Genomic DNA, 20729 nt, shown 5'->3' on the forward strand with positions numbered 1-20729 from the left:
GCTGCACTGAAATTTAGACTCCCATTTTCACTCCTTTTGGTGAGCTCACTCCCTCTGGCAGAGGAACCAGCTAACCTCAGCTTTCTCAGGATATTAAGGAGGCAATTTTGTTAGAATACATCACTAACTACATTATTAAACAGCTGCCATGTTACTTTCTCCCTCCAAATCCCAAAGATTTGATTCCAATTTGAGAGCTACACCTTTTTATTTACCTTTTGTGCAGGGGAGGCATTTACCTCAAGTGTCCCAGAGACTCTCTGTGAGTGACAGTAAATGCAGTAAATACTGCCCCAAAACAAGAAGCATCCCAGGCCTCTGGGAAATGGTCTCAAGTTAGATAAAACAGCCATGGGTGCACAAACCTCTGGGTGTTTTTTTTTTTTCCTTTACCTTCTTGACCCTGATGTGTCTATGTTGGGAACAGACAGCCTGGTCTGCTACAAGCTAACTAATAACTGATACAATCCCATCAGCAAGAAAGCACTTGTAATCCTCCTATGCCACAGCAGCTTCTCTCTGCCATGTCTAACAACAGGGACCATCAAACCTGCCTGGGCCTGCAATGCTTTCCCTGACAGGCAGGCAGAGCAGCACACAGAGCCCTTGGGAAGGGGCAGCTCCTGCAGCAGCTCTGCAGCCCCAGCTGTGCCAACAGGCAGACAAGGGCTGTGGCCACAGCGTGCAACAGCCTGGCTGGGCTTGTAAACCCCAGGAACACTTAGCCAAGAGACTGAAGGGATCTCCCCAGGTACTAGATACAAGGTGAAAAAGAAGAAGGATGAAAGGAGAGTGGATGTGGATTTTAGCAGTGTTGCAGCAGAGGGGAGAAATGAAATCTTCCAAAGAAGCAGTTGGTTCCTCAGTGCAAAGCCTAAACCCATCCTTGCTGCTGGTCAGGTTAATCATTAAGAGTCCAAACTGCCCAAGAGTGAGACATACCCAAATGCTTCTAATACAAAGATTCAGTAATTAATAATTTTCAGCACTATTCAGATGGCTGGCTGGCAGACTAAGCTATGTATTTCCTCCCCCCCACCTCCAAGCTCCAAGGAACAGTGGTGAAATCAATGTAAGGCTTAAAGGACATGGTGTCTGCACAGCTGTGGCTGTGCATGATGTCACTCCTGCACAGGTATGGGGGGAGCCACAATGACAGGGAAAGTCAGCTCCTGCTAGGAAAATGTTACAGGTCACATCCCTAATTACTGAGAAAAGGAAGAAGCAACACAGTATTTAAGCCTGGCATGGTACAGCAGGCAGGAGGTGCAATAAAATGCAGATCTGCATGGAAACAGCAGCTAATCACCTGCTCTAGGTAAAATAGAGCAATTTCCCTGTTAAAGTACAAAGATACCTATGCTCTGTCCTATGCTACTTTAAAATCAAGGCCTGACTGGATACGTGATTACACCTGTAAATACACACACACACACATATATTTTTATATATATATGTCTATACACACACACACACATGAGCATATTAATGTTTTCTACAACTGAAGAAAAGTTTAAGCAAGCTGAGTTAAAGCTAAATTAAAAACAAAACGGGTTCTTCTTGAGCAGTACCCAGTCTTTGCAACCCTTCTCTCTGGTATTGCTTCCCCTTCCCTGCCTTCTTCTGGTTCATGTAATCCTCTGCCCTTTCTGCCCCTGTGTTTGTAAAAATGCAGGATTTTTCCAGAAGTCTTGAATCAAGGAAGGGAGGAGCATTGTTTAAAATCAAGCTTTGATCCATGTGTTTGGTGAGATTTCAGTAGCTGGAGGATCATTAAATTTTTTATTTATTGTATTTATTATTTTGTATTTATTCAATACAGGTATTAAATCTGGATTTTATACCATCATTTCCTCTAAAGTGGAAGTATTTTTGGTTACAGGGATAGTTGTACACTGTTTCTATTCTCTCCTGTTACACAAACCTGCAGACAATAGAAGACACTCCCTAGGGAGGGTGCTCACTGAAAGCACCAACTCAACAGAGTCCTGCACTTGCTGGAGTTTTGCACCCTATGGTACCAGTCTGCTTCTCCTCTCACATGCATGAGCATAAATTTGGTTTCTTGAAACACAGTGAGCTGTGCAAGCAAGTGGAAAACTCATCTCCCAAATGACAGATATCTGAAGGTATTTCAGGCATTTTCCACTACAGCCAAGTTCAATACCAGAATCAGGCAGGTACCACCTTTTAAAAGATCCAGCTCTAGCCTCTGTCAGGCCTGACAGATGCCTAGCCTTTGCTGTGGCACCAAAGGTCTAATTCTTATTGTGAACTACTTATGGCACTGGCAGTTTTCCTTTTGGGTCAGTAGATCCCTGAGAATCTCTTTTCCACTGGAGTCACCTTTCTGGGGACATCTGAAGGACAAGGCATGGCCCCACAGGCCTCCTGTGCCCTGCTGGCTGCAGTGTGAGCTGGCAGGCTGGAGCACGTTCACATGTGCAGCCTCCACCTTCATAGGACACTTGGGCTGCTCTGAGTCCCACACCCACCACAGCCACATCTCTTCAGCCTTCCACACAACTGGAATTGCTTACTAAACACAGCTGGCATGAAACTGAGCATAAGGAAAAACCCTTGGTGTCTCTCCCTGCAGATCTGCATTGTGGAGCTGACAGTGGCATTCAGCCATTTCTGACGTGCACTGAGCAGTGAAGTACAGGTGCCAGCTAAGGGGTCACTGTGTTAGTGAGAAGGGGACACACAGAGGGAATAATTAACTTTTTCTGCTCATGCTGCCTCTTGACAGCTCCTGCACACCTCAAATGAGCATCTGTAGCTCCCTCTTTGCTCGCAGTCCTGCTGTTTCATGAAGTTATATTGGTGGGCATAAGAATGAAGTCACTCCAAAGCTTCCCAAAGTAATGGAATTCTCATCAGTGGCATAACTTTTCTGCAGTAGGGTTATAGTTGCCTCCTTTCTTGGTTTTGGATATGGTACTCTACTCATTAAGCTGCCTATGAAGTTTGGATATGGTACTTTACTCATTAAGCTGCCTATGAAGGCACCAGTTTAACCTTAATCTGCTGATTTCAGTGACTCTCTGGGAGAATTTTGCACAATGAAATAGGATATCCTGACATTTTTCTGTGCCACACACTGATATAAGTGCTGTTTAATTTTGCCACAAGCTATCAATGCTGAAGTGCAATAAACGCACCAATCCCACTTTGATGGCACATTTCCCCTTGGGCCCTGCAGCTCAAAAACAATAGAAAATTTGTATTTATGAGGAAAGCCAGGAGCTGGAGCAAACTGGGCAAAATTGCTAGACATTGAGGATTCTGTAGCCTTGGAACAGGATGAGGAGTTCCCTACAAATAATAATTCACAAGGAATATATAGAAGCAATTACTCCTTGAGGAAAATACCAGTATTACAAACCTAACCTAAGGCTGCAGCACTCAAAGTTGTGAAAGGTTAAGTGACAAACGATACGGACCCAGCAACATTACTCACCAGTCAGAATCAAGCCACAGTCACGCTCGTACAACAGCAGTGCCTGGCAAGGCTTATGGGATTGATACCTGAAAGCAAGCCTGAACAGATGGGGGACACGTTCCTGGTGAGCAACACCCACCCTGAACATGAACTCTGCTTCAGGCTACACCCCAAGTTGCTTCTTTGTATGAAAATGTAGCACCGAGATGGGAGTTTTCCAAAATGCATCACTAAGGAACTACAATTCTACCTTCAACATGGGAGAAACATTAGTGTGGGCAGGGGCCAGGCTAATTGAATGTCTGCCTCAGTTACCTCTGTAACCCACTGTGGTCTGCTGGGGAAGCACCTCCTGGGGCATTTCTGAAAGGGACCTGAAATACTCCCCAAAATGTTATCCCAGAAGATGTCATATTTATTCAAATATTCAGATTTATTAATGGATTTAAAACTGCACATTATGATAGCTGCACTGATTAGATTCCAACCTAATTAAGCTGCACCCTGAGTTACATCTTAATTATGCAGGGCACAACACTGCCAAATATCAGGCACCCCCCATCAGCTGCTGAATACCCATCACACCCCCATGGTCTGTAAGCACCACACAGAGTTCAAGGTACCTTTCAGGACAAAAGCTATTGCTGTGACGAGAGAGATGCAGTAATTCCATGTGGCTCTTCTAGACACCACTCATGTCACCAGATGTCAAAATGAACTTGTGAACATGCACATGAACCTCAGCATAAAGTGCTCTCAAAACTGGCATGAGAGTGGTCACAGCAGAAAGGTCCATTTCCCACCCATTGGGCAGAATGTGTTTGCCACAAAAGGAACAAGAGAAAGGAACTGAACGTCAGCCCTGACAGACGATGGTTATGCAAAAGCAAGACAGAAAATTTGCTGGCTTATTTCCTTTATTAAGCCCAAAATAACACCTTTAAAAAATCCTGACTTCATGAATAAATCAAATGCCTTCATTAAAGAAACATTTACTGCCATTTTCTATACTTTATTTTAAGGCATACAGAAAAATATTTAACAAATGTGTATGCAATTAAATGCCAGGGACTGCTAATTACAGCCCTTCTGAATGCCTCTGCAAAACAAAGATACTCAATACAATATGTTAGAAAGGGTGGGGAAAAGAAAGAGAGGAAGCTGAAGACAATCTAATAGGCATTAGTGCAGATATATGCTGGCCTTTGGCTACAAGCAGCAAATAAGCCATCAGTGTTACCCCAAATTGCAGCCAAAGGACATTTTAGAGTCACATCCTTGCTTCCGCTTCTCTAATTCATTTCCAAAACATTTCACCTCTAACTAATTATGGAATTTAATGACAGAATGTAAAGGACTGGCTGAGGTTGCAGGCCATTCCAACAAGACTTTAATCACATATCCTTCAGGTTGCAGAATCTTTATGTACTTAGCAGTGATTTATCATTCCTGGCAGAGGCAGGTACTTCAAAGGCAACCTTATATAAAAAATAAATTCTGCCTTTGCCAAGCGTTGGAAAGAGCACTAAATTAAATATTAAAATCAATTCCTACAGACAAACTCAGAGAGTTTGTCTATCTGGCCAACAGGCAAAAATTTATGACAGTACAGTTTTGTAATCAATAATAGCAATACAGTGCATGTTTCTGATTAGAAAAAATTAAAGATGCCAAAACAACATTGCTAAATATTTAGGCTGTTTTGTGACAGTCCCATTGAGCAGAAATATAAAACATGCATTTTGATGAATTTCCAACTAATTTATGTCATACTATACTTTTTATTTTTCAAAAAAAGAATATTAAAACTATTATAAGCTTTGTCACCTGCTGTAAGGCAGAATGATGTCATTTTATTCACTGCGCATTTCCTGTTTGTGAGGCAAAAAAGCATAATTTACTTCTTTATAAAAGGGAAATATATATATAACTATATATATATATCATTTTATTGGTATTAACATAATGCAATACCATACATTGAGCAAACAGAAAGAAAACATTTCAAAATACATTTTTTAAAAGTATCTCCCCGTAAGATAGTATGAAATATCAAGTAATTAGCATTAACATTATTACAATACACCCTTAGCCAAATATATCAAGGAAAATCCACATTCTAATCACAGAGATAGAGGCAAACATCAACCCATAGGGGACTCAGAACATAATGATAAATACAATATCTGAATCTACTTTGAGTGACATCCAGACAAATACTGGCCCCAAAACAGCCCTCCAGAGTCTGGGTGTTACACAGAGAATACTTTGTGCCTGCTTGGCCAGGCAGCATCACTCACATGTTTTAGTCCTAGAAGATAAAGAGGAACCAAAGATTTAACTGCAGAGTCTAATAAATCTCAGCGTGAGGTATCTTCTCCGTCACCGTCCGAACGAGTGCCAGTGTACCCTCTGGGAATTCAGTACAAACCACTGGATGAATGGAAGTCTCTGAAAGGTCTGTACATACCTCCACTTGACAGAATACACTTAGTTTAGCATGACACAGTAAGGAAACTTCCTTCACTAATGTGAAGCACGCTTAAATGACACGACTCTGTCTGGTTGGCCTGAATGGGTTCACTGGAGTTCAGTACAAGCAATGGGAAATTACAGTTACCATGGCTGAATCCCTCTTTAATTCCTCGAGGTGTGCAGAACAAAACTGAGTGACATCAAAGCCCTTCCCCTGCCAAGACCCTCTTCCCCTTCCGTTCTCCCGTGCGGGGGGCAGTATTTTCTGCAAATGTGCTCCATGTAGACTGGATCTGACTTTGTGCCTAGTCCCACTGTGGAAAGGGTGCATTCTTCAAAAGACTGGCCATGCCCTTTGACACCTTCCTGGAGGCCTCATATTCAGGCATGTGGTTGTCTATGCTTTAACAGGTCTGTTCTCTGTTATAAACATCAAAGTTATTCAAGAAGAACTGACTTTCTGAACGGAGGCCATTAGGTTGCTTGCAAGAGGCTGAAGTTGAGTCTCCGTCGTGCCAATTCTCTAATGATAAGTTTATCAACCTTTGAGTCCAATCGGTTCAGTGCCAAGAGATGTGGTTCCCATTTGACATGGAGAGGTGCTATCAACTCTCGCAGTGTATTAGCCTAATATGATAAAGCAGTGATACAATATGTTGAAAGATCGGTGATGCGCCATTATTTCCATATCATATTAGTAAATTAGAAATACTATCATGCAAACAAGAGCAAATAGCAAATCTGGCATACAGTAGCAGCACTACAGAGCCTTTCTAATCTGCATGCAGCGATGCTCGTGAGGACAGAGACATGGCACTGTTCTGCTATTATGCCTCACTCCATTAAAATATCCATCCCTGATGCAAAAGAGGTATTTAGGGCAGAAAGTTATATATTCTCTTTTTGTAGATATGTTTTTTTAAAAAGAACAGAACAAAGACCAATTAAAAAAACCCCGAACAACCCACAAATAAAACAAGAGAACAATACACATCCTAACCAACTTAGTTGGTTTTTCTCCATGTTGAAGACACATTAGCTCATTTGGAAGCACTGGGAATGGGTCACATGTATGAGGAGAATGGAAGCAAAGAATGTGCCCCAAATCCACCAAACGTGCTACAAACACAGAAAAATATCCTGGTGGCAACTTATGCGAGAACTAGAAAAAGAGGTGGCACAACACAATCTGGCTCCTTTCGTTCTCCTAGCTGACAGTCCAGCGTTGTGCAATGTTGGGTGAAGGATAAGATACAGAGCTAGGAGATCGTGTGATTCTGCAACCACACTGACATTACACACTTCCATAAGCTAGGGCTTGAGAACTCGAGAATCTTTGTGGACCTGTGTTAGCAAAGAAAAGAGAAAGAGAGAGGTGGAATAAACAGCATACAGCTAAATTGTTTACTTAGAGTTTCTGTGTGGATATGCAGTCTCTGCACAGGCAGTTTCAAAAGCCTGGCTGCTCTCAGTGCATTCCCTGTTCTATTGCTTACTACACTAAATTCTAATAAAAAATGAAACTCCATGGATCTTAACATCCATTGTCATTTTGAATCCCAGATATGCAAAGCTGGGGGATGTTTTGTTAAAAAAAAACACTTCGGGAAAGAGTTCAACTGTGCATAATGTAAAGATGTACAAACTCATTCCAATTAACTGGTGGGATTTGTTTAACCCCTGTTAAAGAGATTATTTTTTTTCCAAAAGACAGGATGGAAAGGAAGGAAAACATCAAGCATTGCCATTTTTATTCTTGAGCATATCACAAAAGGTCTGGAAAGCAGACAAGAAGTATTTTCTCAGGGACAGAAAACACAAGGTAGAAAGAATCCCAGATGGAAACATTGGTGACATTTACTCCACACATGGCAGCAATTGGAAAATGAGTTTCAGAGAGGCAGAGGGTGAGCAATGCTACACAGAACTCAAACCCAGTTCAGCCTCTTCTCTATTACTGAGATTTCCTGGGACTCTGTGCGTCAACAAGGAGAGGAGGAAGAAGAAGTGTGAGGAAAACAGTTTATATAACTAAATTCTAAGTATAGCAGTCAAGAGAAACTTTTACATAACCTATTGTTTAAAATAAAAACCCCATTAGATTCCACAACCAAAATGAAAAAAACCCCAACCCAACCCCCAAAACCAAAGCCCAACCCCCTGACAAACAAAAGGCCAAACCAGCACATTTCAGGACTCATGGGGTTGAGGAAAGGGAGACTTTGTAGAGCACAAGAGGGAATGTTTTTCAGATTTCATCCTGTTCTATGCTATGAACAGTTGTAGCATTGAAAATAAGAATCTTGGATTTATTTGGAAAAAGGCACTAAGTGAAAGAGGATACTGCTGCCTCATAGGTATCACTTCTGCAGCTTCAGGAGATGCTGTCATCTTATGGCTGTTGTTCATACAACCTAATCACTAAGAATTCAGAAAGTTTGTTTCAAAGGTCAGGCTTTGGCAAAAGAAACTTCCCTTTTTGTGAGAGAAGGTGGCTGTGATATAAGGGAGGGTTACTGAAGTTAAGGCAAGGGCATTATGTAGCAGATGTCCATACCAGCTCTTGCTTATGCCCAGCTGAGCCTGGCTGGGACACATCCTCTATCTGTGGAAGAACTGTGCTACCTTCAACACATGGTGGGACAGGACTTGTGTTATGTACATAAAATTCAACTAAGTTTTGCACTAGAAAACTATTTCTGAAAAAAACCTGCTAGTAAGACACACTTTTGTAAAGACTATTCCGCAATATTGCTAAGGTTTTATTATTAATAAACTATATAAATTTTCAAACACTGGTAATTTTTCTCTATTACTGAAAAATCCCAGTTTGGATTAGTCACTGTGCATGAACAGCCTTTCATTAACCTCTTAAGGTAAGTGGTAGCATATACTTTCCTGTTTATCTTAATGTGAATATAATTCTTAGGCACTAGGGGGCTTTTCTAAATAGATTTTCAATATCACATATGGATAGTAACTAAGCATTTAGAAAATCTGCTTTTTAGTAGTAAAAATTATTTTTCCTTATCCTTACAAACCCCACATTTTTTTTCTGTATTGGTAACATTAGCAAAATTATTTATGTAAAAAATCTCCAGCATGTGGTTTTGTTTCTAGATAAGGGTTTTAAAATTTGTTTTAAAGGAGAACAAATACAAATAACAAAGAACGAGTAATGTGCTTTTGGACAGATACTTATTGACACTACAACTTATGAAAATCATGAGACTTGCAAACATTTTGAAAAATAAACCAATTGCCATTCACATACAAAAATGAATGTGACCCTGTGAATACAGCAAAGTGAACTTACTGCATTTATCAACCAAATTATGTCTGCATTATGAGTTTTATGGCAAATGACTTTCCCAGAGTGGTTACAGACACAAAACTGTCTGCTGTAAATCTCTGCCCATTTATTCAGCTTTAGGTCATGAAGGATGTGAGGAATTTTATATCTGAGCAAACCTGCAGCAGTAAGGAGGTACTTTATCCATCTAAAGTGGTGAGACAGAACGCACCTGGGCTGGGATCACCCCATCAAGCAGGAGCAAGGGGATGCTCTGCATGCCTTTCCAGGCCAAGTGTCAAAAGCCAATAAAAATGGCTCTCACACAAGAAGTCCTATGCAAGGAAAGGGGCACAGAAAGTGATACAACTCTTTCTCTTTGAGACTGATCTATAAATAAAGGTTTAAGGAACACCAGCAGTCACTAATGAGAAGGTATAAAGTTAGGGTTTTTACTTTGATGTGTTTTTTCATGACAAAAAGCATAAGATTTTACCACTGCCACTTGAGAGTACACTTTCTTATCCATCTTCACATTATATATTTTGCCTAAACAGACTACAAGATACCTGTTATTAAATGGTATTTTTATGACAACTTCTCTTTTCAAAGATAGGTTAGGTTGAAGAATAGCAGGTTAATTAACTTACTTTTTAAATTCATACTGAAGTTTTAGAAAATTTCAGACTTCCCATCTATGGTGACCATCAGTAAACCTGTAGCTGCCTTTTGAAGATCTACCTTTTCCTTAGTTTTTATCCTATTTTGTGTACCTATTTCTACATCTGTCTACATATTCAGGAGAGAAGAACTTTGACTGGAAACCATTATGCATTTTCCCCTAAAGATAAATCCTTTGCATGAGTGATCAGGCTCCCATCAAGAATGAATGTAAAGAACAGCAGCGAAGAGAAAACCTCTCCACGTGCCGCAAACTGTGACCTGGTTGCCTCTGCTGGAAGTGCAGGGGCAGACACATCTTCCTCCTTACTAGGGAAATGGCTCAAGGCCCTTTGACAGAGTCCTGGGGAAGAACACTGGCAGATCTGCAAACTGCCTGCTGCTCACTGGTGGGAAGCTCCCACCACCTCCAGGTGTCAGACAGATGCCATGCAGAGATGAAAAGGAGCTGCTAGAGCCTGGCAGTGAGACTGCCTGAGGAAGGAGGGATTTGGTGACACACCTGGTGCAGATCCCCAACCCTGTACTCCAAAGCAGTGCCTGCCCACATCATCCTATGGGAATCCAGTTAGGTATGGAAGCAATAGAAGGAGCCACTCAGCACTCTGCAGTAAAGAGCACTAAATCAAACAATTCTAATACAGGAGTATGCTATCTGCAAAAAGCAAGTTTCAGCTTTTCCAACACCACAATATATCCTTTAGTGTGCCCCATGTCCTCACTGAGGAACACCCAGAGCACAAATGCTCCATGGGAAAGCACCACAGTGAGGGACAGGCACAGGGTGTGAGCCCACATACAACAGCCCTCCAGTGCCTGCTCCTCTGCAGGTGCTGCACTAGGTCCCATGAGAACAAGGCAGTGGAAATTACAGGGCTCTAATCAGCAGGCATTTTTCCTCCCACTTAGCAAAGTATCTCTAAATTGCAAATGTAACCCAGCTCTCCTATGCACTTCAGGTACTACAGCTACTGCTAAACAACCCTCTGTCTCTCCAGTACTAAAGAACTAAATAAACCAAAATGTAGCACATTAAATTGCCAAATCACTAACTCTTACTATATTATTATAGTGTATTATATTATATTATTTCTAATTCTGCCCCCGTTTTGTCCCTCCATATTAGATATATCTCATGGTTTTTCCTATGCTGTTCAGATATCTCTCTAATATCTGCAAAACTCTCTCCTTCAGCTCATTACCAGGGTCTTACTGGAGTGACAGTGCACAGCTTCAAGACTGAGCAGTCTGAGTGTCATGTCAGAAAATAAGGTTATTTTTCCAGAGCAGTTCATTTTGTAACCATTGCGAAGCAATACAAAGAGCTGCTCCCAGGAAAGGAAGCCCTCTAATTTGGGACATAACCAGTGAGACACAGCTGAATAACCATTTTCAGGAAAAAAAAAGAAAGACCAGCTGGCTGAACTTCTCAATGTTTTATATAGATTTAGAAGGTATAGGATGTAATCACAACTTTAGCATCCCACTGGGCAGTTTATGAATTCTGATAATGATATTAAAATTTCTGTATATTGGCACTCTAATTGCTGGATTACACAGAGACTTAAGTTACATAAGCTTATAGGACAAGCCTCACCTAGGAGAAGTCTATGTTTCATCCCAAAGACAAGCACATAAGGCATATATCTAATGGTGAAATTCCTTTCAATACAATTCTTAGTACTATTGTAAGCTAAAATCAGCCAGGCTATGACTGCAATGGCATATAAAACTCAATTTAATCTACCAAACCTCCTGCACTGTTTATTCTGGGAACTACTTGAAAAGCCATGTCCTTGTTTCCTGATCATAAAGCAGGAACTGCAGTTCCAGTCTATCACCCCATGGAAGAGTTAATGTACAACACAAAAATGGGAGCTCTGTTTCCCATCTAGTGCAGTGGACATCAACACTGAAAAAAAAGCAATGCACTAATTTTTTGCATTGTTATCAATTAATTTTTTTAATAAGGAGTACTTAAGCAGAATTGGTCTTATTATTGTGACAAATTATTTTGTGTATTACTTTATTAATTACTTTTTCAAGAAGTGTATTTCTGGAATCTTTTTTTACATTAACTTATTCAGGGCTTTGAAAACAGACAGAAACATACTGAATTAATTATAGCATAACAAATTTAAATTTACACAAATTTTTAACTTCAATCAGTAGAAGCCCCTTTGGTTCAGAGAAGACTTTAACAGATAACAATTATGTTATCAAGTTACATGATTGCTTTTTCTGGTGGTGCTTTCCATACTGATAACAAAAACACCAAGACACGGACAAAATCCCTGGTGTGACTAAATAACACCCAGCCAGACTGTCATGTTCCCACTGCCAGGCTACACCCAAGGGCAGGGCATGGAGATGCTGCCCATGCCACAGCTGCTGCCAGCTCAAGCACCTTGCCATGCTGGCTGGGACCCCTTCTCTGACTGGTCAATGAAAGAGGCACAGAGCACCTGAACACTGTAAGCTACTGACAGCATGCCGTGTGGTGAAGGTAAAACAGACTGAGAAAAAAGCGTTATCTTCTTTGTGCCACATTCAGCTGAGGTCTTGCAGCAGCTTTTGCCAAAACCTCCAATGGGAATGGTGTCAAAACCTACTCTGGAAAAACTGGGGGAACAGATTATCATTATTGTTATACCAACATTGATCAGGTTGAGATACTGTAATTTAATTTGGAGCTCACTGGAGGAGCACACACACAAAACATGGACTCTGCTATTACTGTCCTGGCAAGGCCAACAAGTGAATTGTTGGCACCACTCCTGGCTGGTTGTGCTGTGTTTAACAAAGGTGCTCCCTTCTCCTCTCCTCATGTTCTAGCACGTGTTTCCTCTGTCAATCCAACCTGCCTTGACTGTTCCCAGGCAAGAATTATCGTTCTGCTCCAACTCTATTTTTGACTCAGTCAGGTGTCTTTCAGGTTTGAGGAGGACCATATTTAGTAACAAAAATGCTATCAGACCTGAAGCCCTCCCTCCTATCAACAACCTGAAATGTACTGCATAAAATTAGCATATAAAGAAACTGCTTTTAGAAGTCTTGCTTTTAATTACTTTAGTTCCCATATAATAAGACAGGAATCACCTTTCTTTTTCTAAACCAATGACTGAGCTACTTTCTTGGCTATCTATGGTGTTTTGAAAGCCCATCAGACCAACACAGAAATGGCCTCCTTGTTTGCCTGGGGGAAATTCCTTACCTATTTTAAAGTATAAAATGAAGAATTACTGATTAAATGTTTCACACTTGCTGGATGCTGAAGGCTTGTACTTTCATCTGGTAAATTTAAATTATTTTTTTATGAGAATAATTTTCTCTGTATAGAAAGCTTGCACTGAAAGGTTTTATGCAAGGTACTCTTCTGACAAGCCAAACATTGCTATGTTATTTGTTAAGAATCACTTGCATATTGTTAATGTGTAAGAGCTGTTTTCAGAGGGCATACAAATTTTTCATGAAAAGTGTATCTTAAACCTTTCATATTCCAAACAATCCTATCACTAGTGTAATAAAAGAACATCAGGGTTGCACAGGGATTTTATACACTAAGGACTCCTGTTATAGGAGTCAAGTGTTGAAAACATCAGAATCTCCTGACTGTATTTTAACTTTAAAGATAGCAATAAATAGCAAATTTTAAATTATTTGAAATCCCTGAACATGCTAGACTGGATGAGGTATAGCATGGATAGTACCTCCTGAAGCCTGCTAAGACAATATTTCAGTATGTCCTTTAGGAGGGGAAAAACCAGCAAACTGATCAAGGGAGTATTTTGTCATATCACCTAATGTGTTCAAGCTCCTGGTTAAATACTCTTTCTGAAAACCACAAGGCTGCCATTCATGAAAATGGATGGCAAAAGGGATTTGTCAGACTGGCCAGGAACCCAGACAAAACTGAAGGATGCCATGCCAGGGTTTCATGGCCATGATGCCCAGCCATGCAGGAGTCCCTAGCCCTCCTTCCCAGCCTTTTCTGAAATACAGAGACCCTCTTGGTGAGAGGACATGGTGCACTCAGTGGTTTTCAAAGAAAGATCCTGATAAAGTTCTTGGTGAACTGGTGATAACCAGTAAGAAGGTACATCTACACTCCCATCAATTCCTACTCTTCTACCAATTCCTCCACCAACTCAGGAGGTTTTACCCTCAATGACCTCTGACAGAGGTATAAAGACACAGGTATGAAAATTGCTTCTCTTTGGCCTCTTCCTTCCTAATTCATCCCCAAGCATCTCCAAAACTGCCCATCACACACTGTTTGGTGAGGTGTAGCTGCCATACTTCTGTATGATGGCACTGTTCCACAGAAAAGATTAATCCTGCACTGAACATATACAGCACCAATATATGACTCAGGCTCCAGTTCAACTGATTCCTTCCCAGTATGGAAGGGCAGAGCCTGGGGGAGACCTGCTGTCCCCCTGGAGGGATGGAGCAGTGCACAGGGCCCACCAGGTACCAATCTCCCCATTCCTAAGGTACATCAAGCTCCTCTACTGGCAAAAACACCAGAGCTGTATTGGAGATGGGCACTTCTCAAAGCCTTCTGAGTTGTCAGAAGTGGTGTTCTTTTTCAGGAGAATGAAAACAGGATCTCTGCAGCTTTCAACTGAAAATGAGAGTGCCATCATCTCAGAATGTGCCCAATTACTTGCTAGCTTCTGATACCTCATCCAGGTCTTTTGATCACAACAAAGGAAAAATACTTGTAGTTTACTCAAAGTTAACAATATCCAGGGAAAGAGAAGTCTTATTAGAGTGAGGGCAGCTGTTCCCCAAAGGGCTGCCCCAGCTCTGGGAGCAGCTGGGCACAGGGGAATGGCTGGTGTGAGATGGTGGCTGATCAGGCTGAGGCAAGGAAGAGGAGTTGAAGAAAGGCAGGGGCTGGGTGGGAGGGAGCAACCACTACAGTGACACCACTGACACCTGACCCTGGCAGTGCTGTAGCAATCAGCTGGGAGTTGGGGACACATTTCAAATACAACCAGTTTTACAAGAAACCTCTTGATCTGGGTAATGATGTGTAGGGCCCTGCCTGCTCTCCTGGCAGCCTCCAGCAGTGCCAGTGCCCAGAGCTGCTGTGTGCTCAGCCCCTGGTCCTGCCAACAGCAGCAGAAAGGGCATCAAGAGACTCGAGGAGAAAATCCCTTACTGTCACCACAACTGGTGATTGTTGTATGCAAGGGAATCCAAACACACCAAAACACCCTGAGATGCTGGGGAAGGGTTACCTGTAAAAACAAACACCTTTTGAAAATGGCAGGTAAGAGTGTCCTTCCCTCAGGGGATGGTAAGCCAAAGGATGCTTGTAAGGAGGCATTTCTGTTGTCCAGACCAGTCATATGCATGAGCAAGGGTCCCCTGGACAAGCTGTACCAAGACCCAGAGCTGTTATGCAGGGACGTATTCCCAGCAATTTGCAACACACTCTGGCTTTGGTTTGCTTAAGTGCTTTTCACCCAAATATCACAACTAAACAAAGAAAATATTATCATCTCTACAGCCTGAAAAACACTGACTATCATGTAGCTGAGGTCTGTTCTTACCCCATAACAGCAACTTCCCTCCTATGCACTTCTCAAGCTGCTCAGTTAGCTGTTGTCCTCTGCTATTCTCTTCAGAAGCTACATTGTCCTTTTTATTTTCTTCTCCTCTGCAGTCTTGCACATGAATAAGCACTACACATCTTTTTTCATGCATTACCAACATCAAAACCAAACCTTTTTCTTTTTTCCCTATCAGGCAGAAACATCTTATACCAAACAGCTTCCTTTAGTTCTCTTCTTGGATTGCACTTGTTAAAAATGTCAAATCAGCTTCTACAAAAACAGAGAAGTAGGGAGGTTTGGCTTCTACCTACATATAAATACAGGAAGTAGTGTAGATAAAGCAGAAACAACAACAACAAAAAAAAGAGACTAATTTGTGACACCTCACCTCAAAAAGCAGTACTGGAAAAGGCAGAGAAGGGCTGACAGGATTATTGTTGTGCAAAAGGATTTTCCTGCAAGGAATGCATGGTCTAGGGCTAATCAAGACTTCTCTCCTATAAACAAGGGGGATGGAACAGAAGCCTGTTATCTAAGGACATAAAGGCAGAAAAAAGGCTGGTAATTACCTCTTCAAGTAACAGAAACATCTGAAAGGTTGTGTGCTAGGTTTCAAACTAACTAGAAGAGATACTTGTCTCTCTAGCCTGGAGTTAAAATGTGCAACTCCTTATTGCCACATAACAGAGCTCAAAGTACACCTGATTTCAAAATCGATAAAACTATTGAATGATCCATCAAGGGTTACAAGAAAGATACCTTTAACTCTCCCTAGAAATATGTTTTTAGGCATGGTTCAAGGCATGGGGAGCTCACCTCTCTTTGGTACAAGCACTTTTTCTTGCAGGTGACTTTTTAAAATTCAAATAACTCAGAGTCTGATATCTGATATAGAACTAGACAAACCAATCTTTCAGACAATTTTTGCTAAGCTCACATCTGCTGTGCAGAATGGATGTGTTAGATTGCAAAAATAAACAGTAAAAATAAAAGGCTCAGTGAATTTTTAATTTTGTAGGGAATTTTTTTTCAGAATAATGTAGACATCCCTCTTAAAGAACTTACGTATCTAGTGTCAGTAAATGCAGTAATTTTCCACTGTAACGTCAGGACTTGCCATCAGTGCAACGGGCAACTCCAAGGAGTTACAGAGTAACCAAAAAAGTTCAGTGTAAATTATATGACAGATCTATTCAAAACCTCCATGGAAAAATAAGAATATTTAGGTTTCCTATGAAAAAGAGAAGGTAGGAACAGGCAGGAATTGCTCTGTTCTGGTTATGTATCTGGTAACACAACAGCTGGTGATGAAAAATGTTGGTGACCCCAATTTACACACTTCTTTGTGAACTATAAAATACAGCAAGAGCACACTCAGCTCAAGCTGAAGATGTTTAAAACAAGCCCTTAGAAGGTGTGTGCAGAAACCTTGGGGGGATTTCAGAACTGGAAATCCACAGTTAGAAGTCTAAGTGCAGAGAACAACCTCCCCTGCTCAACCTGGAACTGACACAACCATTGGCCTTGGAAGGAGCTAGAGATGTTAGTAAAACCCAGGAGGACCATAGATGAAGATTTGGCTGTATAGTTTTGGTCAACACTGCTAAAGATAAGCAACATCAGACTAGAGAAATGCAAAACGTACAAGGACAAAATAAAGAAACAGCCTCATGAATTTGTCTTTTAAAAAATTTACTCTATTTCCATACAGCACAACTGAGAAAGTCATCTGAAGAAAAAGTCTGGGCTAGAATTTTCAGAAGACAAGAGCTAAGGGGCCAAAAATAATTGTTGTCCCAACTAATTATGGACATTAATATTACAGGGTTTTCAACTTAATATTGAGGTTATGCCAGAGGTTTTTTAATTTATTCAACTAAATAATGAGGTTATGTCTCCTTGGAAGACAACTTGCACTGAGAAGTATTTCAATGCATTGGCGTTATCAATGCACAGAACATGGCCCCAGCATAAAATCCATCCATGTGGCTCACCTTGGCTCCAAATTCTAAGCTGCATAAATCTTTAAAATAAAGGCTAACGAAGCATAGGTGCATTTACAGTAGGTTATGCTGTAAGAAAAGTGTGACACTGTAGAAACAAAATACTTTTAAAACAGTTTTTTTTTTAACTAGGAAAAGATTTATAATACCATCATCCTCATTTGGGGCACAGAGAATTAGAGGCTGATGGAATTTTCATTTCAAAAACCAATCACAACTTAATTAAACTCATTACATAGCTTACCTCACCATTACAGATTTATGCCCTATTTCTAGTCTACTTTTTGCTTCCATCTCACCCCACTCAATTCTGCAACCTCCTCCCCAGCTCCCCTTCCCTGATGTTTCCAATTCCCAAGTACTACAGATCAGACTGCACAAACTGTTTCTTTTCTTTTTCAAGAAAAGGGGTAAATTAAGCCTCCACCACCTTGGGGGTGTGTGCTTTCCTTTGTTCTTTGGGTTACTCTCAGCAACCTCCTACTCCCCATCATTTCAAGGAGCAGTCGTACTGAAAAATGCTCACAGCCTTCTGACAGCCTTTGCAGCAAAGCCAAATCCATGTAGGATATAAAATCTCACTCCTCCATGTCTGTTTTCCTCCAAGTAGAAACTACAGGTGCCATGGGTACTGGCTGCTCATGGCCATCCACCATGCCCTCATCCTTCCACATTCAACCTCCACTAAATTTCAGGAATAATGAAATCCATAAAGATCCAAGTTCTAGTCTCAAAACTGAAGAATCTAATTTTTACTTCAAGAGATTTTTATACTTTCCTATAAATCCCATAGTCTTATTTAGCCACAACATACACAAGCTTAGGAAAATTGTCTTTTGGGATGGGATAGGCCAAAAAGAAGGTGGCTGACATAGTTCTGAGTTGCATCAACTGTAAAAGCCATTTCCAAACTGTGAGTACTCAAGGCAATAATTTTTTAACTTTAAGAAAACACTCACACTTCCTTCCACCTTCTAACAATAGTTCAGAAATAATTGTACTAAAACTTTCAGCCAAGAGTAAACAAGTATTAAACAAATATTCCTAGGAAAGCTAACACACATCTTTTTTTTCTCTTATTTTACTACGAAGACATTTTACAGATATTTTACAAATTGTGCAAGGCTTTCATAAAATGAATTTTCTCAACTTCTTACAGTTTGCATAGATACAAGGATAACCTGTTTATGCTTAAGATTCATGATAGCCACTATAAGATATCCTTATCTGCTAGCAGAATCTGTGAACTCAAGGTTAAAACACAAAGTGAGCAGAGAACTTGGAAACTATTGATTTATTAATCCATAATGCAGTAGTGTCTAAAGTGCACTTGTGTTTGTTGGGTCTTTTTTATTAATTTTATTTTTATTCCACATTTTATTATTTCATAAATCCTGTTAAATTTTCAGTGTCTTGGTATAAAAAAATTTTTGCATGGTTAAATTAATCTAGTCCATTAATAAGTATTTCTAGCCCCTAAAATAATCACATGAAACTGTTGAGGATACATTAAGAAACAGCACATTAAATACCTACATCATACAGTGACAATGGAGAAGGTAAGCAGAACAATGTAAAAAAAATAGTAATTCAGTCTTGGATAGTTTTACTTTGAAGTATAAAATTTAAATGGAATTTTCCCCAGGCTCTTTACATAGTCAGAAGTAAATAACTAAAACTTCTCTCTTCTGTCTTCTAAAGAAACAGAAACTGGCAACTCCAGTTGTCTTTAAAGCCATTACAATAAAGTTAGAAATATAAATGTTTTGCTGTAAAATTATGTACATATACTTAGATTAATGAAAAAAACAAGAAAATGTCTTGAGAATAATTTTTCTTTTTTAACTAGAAGTTTAAAATAAATGGCAGGACATATTCTAGCAGGGAGGAAAGAACAAGAACTCTCAGAATAATCAGTTTCAAGCCTTTTATAGATTTAGTATGATTTTTAGATTGGCTTTCAAGTGTGCACATTAGTACAGAAAAAAAATCTCACTTTAATGGCAAGTGTAGAAGCTATTGAAATACTGTTATGTGAATTCTAAACCAGATTTTACTACTTTTACTACAGGAAAACACTCTCTAATTGTGTCTCATAGTCAGCATCTCTCAAGTACTCCTTGAAGACCACTTTGCACATGTAGGAAGCCCCTCTAACAGGGGATTCTGGCATTGCCAAGCCCCTGGGTACCACGGCAGGAGCTGTTCCTGGAGCCTCCCCAAGCCATCCCTCCTCACTCAAAATCTGGAACTAAAAGCACAAGGATCCCCAGCTGAGTTTCCTTACTCTCATTAGCAATGCTGGGTAAAGAGATGAGAGTAAACTTCCTGCCCTTGCCACTGCCTGATCTCTGTCCATTCCTGAATTTAAAACCAGGAGAAATCTTCTAAGTGAGGCTCCCTTAATTTTGCTTCCTCCTTGAGGCTTGTAAATCATCTCATGATTAAATGAACGTTTCAAAAACTGGTTGAAAGATGGTTTAAATTGAAGTTTTTTGGCAGCCTCTCTCCCCTCTCTCTGATGGTGATAACAACTCAAATACTTTTAAAGAAATCAGTGGTGATATTTTATATTCCAAAAGCCTGAAGTTTATCCCTCTGGAATCCAGAAGAGAAGAGATAATGAGCTGGTATTATTTTGTGCCAGCAGTACTCAAAAAGTGAAGCCAGAAAGCAAAAAATCTTGCTTAAAATGCAGTAATTTTCTTCATGTAAATACAGTAAGATCCTGCACAGCACTTTTTTCATGTTTTGTTCATAAAATCATGGTATCTAACAGCAGCACACTGGTACAAGGATGCTGGACTGTTAACTATCCAACAGATTTCAAAATTTGCAAAATTGAGGCACAAAAGGAGTCAAAAAATATTTTTTGAACTTCTTGTTTTTGAACTACATGTTTTAAAAATAAAGGTAGGAACCTATTTTAATAGTAATGAATAAAAACTGAAAAATTGCCTGATTACAGGGCTTTTTTTTTTTTGGTTTGTTTGTTAATACTGTGTTATCACATTTGTTTCAAAAGAACTGGAAAAATTGAATTAATTCTTAATTCTTAACAGAAGATCTTACAAATTAAACACACATGGCCACCATAATCTCTGAGCATTAAACACTTTTGAGGGATGGATGGAATCCCAAGTACAAGAAGGAGCCTTCTGCTCCCCACTCATCACCAGGTAATTTCTTCCTTGGCTATTTAGATGCAGAAGGTCAGTGACACAGGGAATAGGAATATTTTTCTTCTAGAAGTTCAGCTCTCAGAA

At 40.2% G+C, this 20729-nt stretch overlaps 1 protein-coding gene across 5 annotated transcripts in view; it reads right to left on the bottom strand.

Annotated features, from left to right (window-relative positions):
• The window catches only part of CNKSR2 (connector enhancer of kinase suppressor of Ras 2), a 206924-nt gene that overhangs the window by 9790 nt on the left and 176405 nt on the right, over nucleotides 1-20729 (bottom strand). Inside the window, exon 21 of one of the 5 annotated variants that reach the window (XM_036390579.2) lies at nucleotides 4345-6547. The exons of 3 other annotated variants lie outside the window; for them this stretch is intronic. In XM_036390579.2, the coding sequence (XP_036246472.1) occupies nucleotides 6543-6547 (5 nt within the window). In that variant the 3' untranslated portion in view covers nucleotides 4345-6542. Of the gene's footprint in view, nucleotides 1-4344; nucleotides 7265-20729 lie in introns of those variants that run through there. One more of the 5 variants, XM_036390508.2, reaches the window with a different exon arrangement.

This window comes from Molothrus ater, chromosome 2 (genome assembly GCF_012460135.2).
Source record: "Molothrus ater isolate BHLD 08-10-18 breed brown headed cowbird chromosome 2, BPBGC_Mater_1.1, whole genome shotgun sequence".
NCBI lineage: Eukaryota > Metazoa > Chordata > Aves > Passeriformes > Icteridae > Molothrus > Molothrus ater.